At 49.1% G+C, this 7,388-nt stretch overlaps 1 protein-coding gene across 2 annotated transcripts in view; it reads left to right on the top strand.

Annotated features, from left to right (window-relative positions):
* Positions 1 to 7,388, top strand: part of SLC6A20 (solute carrier family 6 member 20) — an 87,765-nt gene that overhangs the window by 66,633 nt on the left and 13,744 nt on the right. For both annotated transcript variants that reach the window (XM_027097040.1, XM_027097039.1), the window contains 3 exons: positions 4,157 to 4,267; positions 5,195 to 5,436; positions 6,648 to 6,810. In XM_027097040.1, the coding sequence (XP_026952841.1) occupies positions 4,157 to 4,267; positions 5,195 to 5,436; positions 6,648 to 6,810 (516 nt within the window). The remainder of the gene's footprint in view (positions 1 to 4,156; positions 4,268 to 5,194; positions 5,437 to 6,647; positions 6,811 to 7,388) is intronic.

Raw genomic sequence — 7,388 nt, 5'->3', positions numbered from 1 at the left:
GTGTGTGTGTGTGTGTGTGTGTGTGTGTGTGTGTGTTGTGTGTGTGTTGTGTGTGTGTGTGTGTGGAAGGCTGCCTCTGCAGTCGAAGGGCAGAAGCTGCGCTGGGCGGGGGGGGTGGGGGGGAGGGCAAGGACAGGGATGCTGGCACGAGTCACCTGCTAGTGACTCTAGAGATGGCCAGCGGTGCTCGAAGTCACAACCCTAAATCTCGAAATGAGGACCTTCCCATTTCCTAAAACGATGAGCATTTCTGTCCCAGCCCCAAACCCGCACCACCCAAGGGGTGCCAAGCAACTAAACAGAGTTTTCCTTGCTTTGAAAACTTTTCACGTTGGCAGATGTCCCCAAGACACCCTCGGCTCTCAACCCTAGCTGCATAGTGGTACCACCTGGAGAGCTTTTAAAACTCTGCTGTCTCAGTCCTACTGTCAGAGGTTCCAGAATGATCATTGTGAGGTCCCCCCTGAGCACTGGGATTTTAAAAGCTCTCCAGGTGATTCTGGGGTGCAGCCGAGTTTCAGAACTCAGCTTTGGTCTAAGCTGCTTTCAGTGACCCTCCAGAGCTGTCGGGCCTGATATAGAAACCTTTTCTCTTTGGTGTGTCCCCAGGTTTATACTCCTGCTGGGGCTGAGACACTTCTTTAATCTGCTCCACGTAGAAAGTTTTCCTGGAGAGTTTCCCTCATCTTCCGTCTCTCTCAAGCTGCAGCAGGCGCTCTTAACCCCCCAGTGTGCCCTGCTCATACTCAGTCCCTCCTCTCACCCTGGGTTAGACATGCACATTGTATCAGTCTTCAGTCCTTCATGGTAGATTTCACTATCCCACTCCCCTGAGGCTTAGAGAGGTAAAGTCCTGCCCAAGGGCACCAAGTAGTGAGGACGGAGCCAGGCAGACCCAGCTTTGCCCCAGAAACTCCCCACCATCTCTGTTTGGTGAGCCACCTCCTGTTTGCTGACACTTTTCATGACTTAATCCCCCAGCTTTTCCCTTCTGAAGGTCCTAAGAGTCCACCTGTCCTCATCCTCTTGGCCATCTGAGTTGCCTTCTCCAGCCCCACCATGTGTTTCTTGAGGCATCAAGACCAGAACTACCCACGGTATTTTAGGTGTCCTGTGATGCCCCAGTATCATGCCTAGTAGGACATCTTCTTTTGGTTTCCGAGACCTCGTGGTGGCCAGCATCTTAGCCCTAACAACACCCCATCTCACCACCGAACTGAGGGACTAGTGAATCTTCCTGGGGAAAGCTTAGAGTCTGCGGCAACTCACTCTGTCCCGTCTTGAAGCTTGCCCGATAGTTTATGCTCATAAAATTTCTTCAGTTGGTCTATGCCAGATTATCATGACCATGATCCAAAAGATCCGAGGGCAGTGTCTGCAAACTCGGAGATTTAATGAGGCTATCCCTTTACCAGATCATTTAGAAACTTGTTAGATGAGGACACGTCGTGCCATGAAAACTTACTCATTCTTAGCGTCTGTTTCCTCTGCTTAAGCCACACCTCTCTCCATGACAGAAGTGTCCCAACAGCTCTCTTTAGTTATTTTTTTAAATTGAAGTATAGCTGATTTACAGTGTTGTTAGTTTCTGGGGTATAGCAAAGTGATTCATTTATATACATTCTTTTTCATATTCTTTTCCATTATGGTTTATTACAGGATATTTAATATAGTTCCCTGTACTATCCAATAGGACCTTGTTGTTTATTGATCCTATATATAATAGTTTGCAACTGCTAATCCCAAACCCCCAATCCAACCCTCCCCTGTTCTCTATGTCCGTGAGTCTCTTTCTGTTTTGTAGATAAGTTCATTTGTGTCATATTTTGGATTCCACATGTAAATGAGATCATATGGTATTTGTCCTTCTCTTTCTGACGTACTTAGTATGATCATCTCTAGGTCCATCCATGTTGCTGCAGATGGCATTATTTCATTCTTTTTATGGCTGAGTAATAGTCCATTGTTTACATATACCACATCTTCTTTGCCCATTCATCTGTCGATGGACATTTAGGTTGTTTCCATGTCTTGGGTATTGCAAACAGTGCTGCTGTGAACATAGGGGTGCATGTAGCTTTTTGAATTATAATTTTGTCTGGATATATGCCCAGGAGTGGGATTGCTGGATCACATGGCAACTCTATTTTTAGTTTTCTGAGGAACTTCCGCACTAGTTTTCCATAGTGGCTGCACCAACTTACATTCCCACCAACAGTGTAGGAGGGTTCCCTTTTCTCCACACCCTCTCTAGCATTTGTTATTTGTAGACTTTTTAATGACGGCCATTCTGACCAGTGTGAGGTGGTACCTTATTGTAGTTTTGATTTGCATTTCTCTAATGATTAGCAATGTTGAGCATCTTTTCATGTGCCTATTGGCCATCTGTATGTCTTCTTTGGAGAAATGTCTATTTAGGTCTTCTGCCCGTTTTTGGATTGGGTTGTGTTTTGTTGTTGTCGTTGAGTTGTATGAGCTCCAACAGCTCTATTTATGGGAATTAATTTTGTTAAAGACTGTGTGCCGTATCCTGGCCTTCTCTGTTGGAATCTGCTTTTTACCCCTCCAGATTATTTAGAAATGGTGTTTTTTTTCAGATTATTTAGAAATGGTTTTTCCCAATAGTTCAGGCTGGATCATGTGTCCAGCAAACCTGCCAGCTTCCCTGATGGGGGAGAAGTGAGCCAGCCTGGTCTCGACTCCAGAGAGCCTTCCGGGAAACTTGTTCACCTGAGGGGAAGGGGGGAGATTCCAAGGGCTTGCTCTGAGTGTCCTCTAAGTGTCCAGGGGTTACCGACATTGGTCACCCCTCCCCTGTCGTCTCTTGCTTTCCTTCAGCTCACTGGCCGGATGCCTTCTCTTCCCACCGATCCATTTCCACCTCAGACCTGGTTTTTCTTGTAATCTCAGGTGGATTTATTACTCATCTCAAGTTCAGTGTTTTCAGTTAAGAAGCAGTCATAAAAGATACACCCCACTTCTGCCTGCCATCCCAGGGTGAGAGGGGACAGAGCACCACTCTGGTGACCTTGGAAATTCATGGGAAGATGGGTGCCACACGTCAGTGGGAATGTCGGGCCAGGTGCAACTCAGGCTCATCTGGACTTGGGTCACCAGCTATATTTCTCATAGGAGGATGTTAAACATTAAGGGAACTGCTCTCACCAAAAACAAACAAACTTGCAAAGTATTTCACTGCTTTATATATGGGGCTCTTGTGCACATACAAGTTGATATAGAGAAAAACATTCCAGTCCTGGATGGGCATCCATGCACTTGAAGGTCCCTATTGTAAGGCTTTGTAAAAGTTAAAATTACCCAGAATACGAGAGGCTACTTCTAAATCCACCATGGAAAGCAAAGATAAAACATCACTGAACCCATGACGTATGTCAGCAGGGAAAGGTTTTGGCTCACAGAACATTCCATCAATGTCAAAGCCTCTGGAAGCGAGGCCTTTCGTAAAGAAGCACTGCCTTTCTATTGTCTTTATTATAGGAACACCCGTGGCCAAGACTTTGCCTTTATGGCACCCATGGCTAAGCTTCGCTCAGGCTCCAGTCCTGGGGATACCTGACCTTCCTCCAAGCTCTTGGGCTTTTTTTTTTCCTTGCAGAGACAATATAAATCTTGTGATTGTGCTTCCTGCTTTGCTTGGGCCACGAGGAAGCTCAGAGATCGATCTGGCTCAGAAACTGGGTAGCACCTCACACACCTATTCTGTGGGCTGCCTTTTTCTTTGGGCTTATCTTACTGGATTGCCCACATTTTCTTTTTACACAGATATCTTTATCTAGCAGTTTTAACGTGTTAATGTGATGATGTATTTTTGTGGGCTGCCTCAAATCCTTTCTGGAAGAAGTTCGGGTTGAAGGGAGGGTGGAGGACAGAGGTCTCTAGGACCTGTTCCCTCTTCTCCACTAAATAAGAGATTTCCTGGTGGTCACACACGTGGGCATCCACATCCCACCACCCAGTTTCCCAAACTCGGAACCGGTGCCTGACCAAGACTCTCGATACCTTTCCAGCTATCAGTAGCCCGAACAGCCAAGACAGTGCCATGGTGTTTTGTGGGGATGGCGGGTCTGCCCTGGGCAAAAGGGCCCTGTAGTCACTGCATCTCCAGGAGGCTGACCCTGCCCTCTGCTGCCCACAGGTGGTGTACTTCACTGCGTTGCTGCCCTACTGCGTGCTCATCGTCTACCTGGTCAGGGGCCTCACGCTCCACGGAGCCACCAACGGCCTGGCATACATGTTCACTCCCAAGGTATGGGCTGGAGGGGAGGGGTCCCGAGGGCACCCCCATTCATCCTGCCACCTTCCAGGATGGGTGGAAGGGGGAAGACCAAGGGTTGGGGGAACAGTAGTGGACCCGGGGAAGGTGGGTGTGAGCCCGCCAGGCAGTGGAGGGGCGTGGATTCCGTCCTCAGACAGGCAGTCCCTATGCCCTGCTAATTCTGGGGCATTACATCTTCCGTCCACTCTCCTCTTGCTACCCCAGTCTCACCCCAAACCCTCCCTCCAGCCTGTGGACCAAGCTGTTTACCAGGAGCGTCACGCCAGTCAGCTCCCCCTCCTGCTCGCACCTCTATGCACCCCGCTCCCGACGGGTGCATCCATACTCCGCAGGGCTCTCCGTGATCCAGTCCCAGGCACCCCGCTCCCCAGTCACCCCATAGCTGATGCTAATCAAGGGAGGCCACCATTGCCTTTGGGGCAGGACAAGTTATTCATTTAGCAAATCTGGTCCCTGGAAACAAAATGACTTTGGCAGCACCCCGCCATTAGTGCCCCCATCACATTCCAAATGCCGCCTAACATTAGTGCTGCGGTACAACCCAGACCTAGACACCAGCACCGCCATTTCTGGAGGCCCAGACCCGTGCAGTGCCTGGGTCATGGATCAGGGGCTCAATACCTTTACAACTTATTTTATCCTACACTTTTCAATTGCACACCTCCTGCGGGTGAGAGGCAGTGGAGGGTAGGACAAGAGGATGCGTTTTATCTGCTGAGGACCGGGCTGGGCACGCATGGGGCCAGGAGAGCTGGGTTCGGGCCCCAGGCCTGCATCTGGCTGGCTGTGTGCCGTGGGCAATTTCCTTCCCCTCTCTGGGCCTCCTGCCCCCTGCTGATCTGGGAGTCTGGGATTCCCACCCGGGGTTCTCCAGCCTTGTCCCTGCTGGCTTTCCAGATGGAGCAGCTGGCCAACCCGAAGGCCTGGATCAACGCAGCCACCCAGATCTTCTTCTCGCTCGGCTTGGGGTTCGGCAGCCTCATCGCCTTCGCCAGCTACAACGAGCCCTCCAACAACTGCCAAAAGCACGCCGTCATCGTGTCCATCATCAACAGTTCCACCTCCATCTTTGCCAGCGTTGTCACCTTCTCCATCTATGGCTTCAAGGCCACCTTCAACTACGAAAGCTGCTTGAACAAGTAAGCCTGGGTCATCCGGTGGGCCCCAGGCCTCAAGCGGGGGGCAGTGAGCCTCTAGAGGCCCGAGCTGAAAGGGTCTCTGGGAGGAGGCAGACACCAGAAGTCAAGGGGTGTGGGGCAAAGGGCACAGGCTTTGCTGTCCTCAATCCAGGGTTCAAATCAGAACCACCAGCAGCTGATGAGCATAAGGCAAGCCGGCGTCTGCCTGAAGGAATGAGGGCAGTTTTGTGTATTCAAAGCACTTAGCGCCAATAGGGCATTCAACAGATAAACCTTAGCTTCTCCTACCCCATCTCCCCCCCTCAGAAGTAACCAAGAGCTCTCCAGCTGAGCCATGGAGATTGCAGGATCTACTTTCTGCTGCCCCTTACCCAAAATACAAGAAACATCATCCAGAAGGTATGCTGTCCAATACGGTGGTCACTAGCCACAAGGGGCTAGTGTAAACATTTAAATGTAAATTGATTTAAAATTAACTAAAATTTGGGGGACTTCCCTGGTGGCGCAGTGGTTGAGAATCTGCCTGCCGATGCAGGGGACATGGGTTCGAGCCCTGGTCCGGGAAGATCCCAAATGCCACGGAGCAGCTAAGCCTGTGCGCCACAACTACTGAGCCTGCAATCTAGAGCCCGCGAGCCACAACTACTGAGCCCGCGCGCCTAGAGCCCATGCACTGCAACAAGAGAAGCCACTGTAATGAGAAGCCCGTGCACTGCAACGAAGAGTAGCCCCCGCTCACCGCAACTAGAGAAAGCCCGCGTGGAGCAATGAAGACCCAGTGCAGCCAAAAATAAAATAAATAAGTTTAAAAAAATTAACTAAAATTTTAAATTGATTTAAATTGGTTTCTATTTCAATGTAAATTCTTTTAAATCAGTTCCTCAGTTGCACTAGCCTCATTAGAGTACTCAGTTGCCACATGTGGCTAGTGGGTACCATATTGGACAGCACTGATGGAGAACGTTCCAATCATCACAGGAAGTTCTGTCAGACAATGTTGGTCCAGAGGTTAAAATAGCCCAGCTGCGGGGGTTTGGTTCCTTTGATCATCACTGTTCCTATCTGAGGCTTCTTCAAAGCCGTTCACAATCACTCTGCCCTTTAAAAGCTCACCAGTCAACAGATTCCCTTTGTTGGAGCGACCTCACCTAATCAGAAGAGGCAGAGGGTTTTGTAATCAGTGAAGGTTAATCAGCTGCTCTGCTCTGCAGGGTGATTCTGCTGCTGACCAATTCTTTTGACCTTGAAGATGGCTTTTTGACAGTTAGCAACCTGGAGGAGGTGAAAAGTTACCTGGCGTCTGCCTACCCCAGCAAGTACAGCGAGGTGTTCCCACAGATTAAAAACTGCAGCTTGGAATCGGAGCTGGAAACGGTAAGGTGCTGGCAAGGTCTCGGGCCCTTTGGGAGCTGTTCTAGAGAAAGTGCAACTTGAGGGGTATGCACACCCTGGGAAAATCAGGGAAAACTCGGGACTTCCCTGGCAGTCCAGTGGTTAAGACTCCACGCTTTCACTGCAGGGGGCACGGGTTTGTTCCCTGGTCGGGGAACTAAGATCCCACATGCTGTGCGTGGTGTGAAAACAAACAAAAAATCCAAAACAACAACAACAATATATATATATATATATGTATCTCCTTCCTTGTGCCTCTTAGAGGACGAGAACTCTGCCCACTAGTCTCCCCGAGTGCTGCACGGGAATCCCAGTCTCTACACAGTTCCTTTGGGTTCCCTGTGTCCTTTCTTCCTTTAAATTTTCTCTTTTTAAAATTGAAAAATAGAGGAAAGTATAAAGAATAATACAACAAACACACATCTATCCACCTCTCAGAATGAAAAATTGTAAATATTTTGTCATTTTGGGCTCAGATTTTTTTTATGTAAAAGAGAACATTTCAAGGATAAAGGTAAAATCCCTTTTGTTACTGTTCCCAAAGCTTTCACTACTCCCCA

The sequence above is a fragment of the Aethalodelphis obliquidens genome, unplaced genomic scaffold (assembly GCF_003676395.1).
Source record: "Aethalodelphis obliquidens isolate GAN/ISIS:26980383/991018 unplaced genomic scaffold, ASM367639v1 scaffold111, whole genome shotgun sequence".
NCBI classification, from domain to species: Eukaryota; Metazoa; Chordata; class Mammalia; order Artiodactyla; family Delphinidae; genus Aethalodelphis; species Aethalodelphis obliquidens.
Note: the sequence above shows the minus strand (reverse complement) of the source record. Positions and strands in the feature narration are given on the sequence as shown.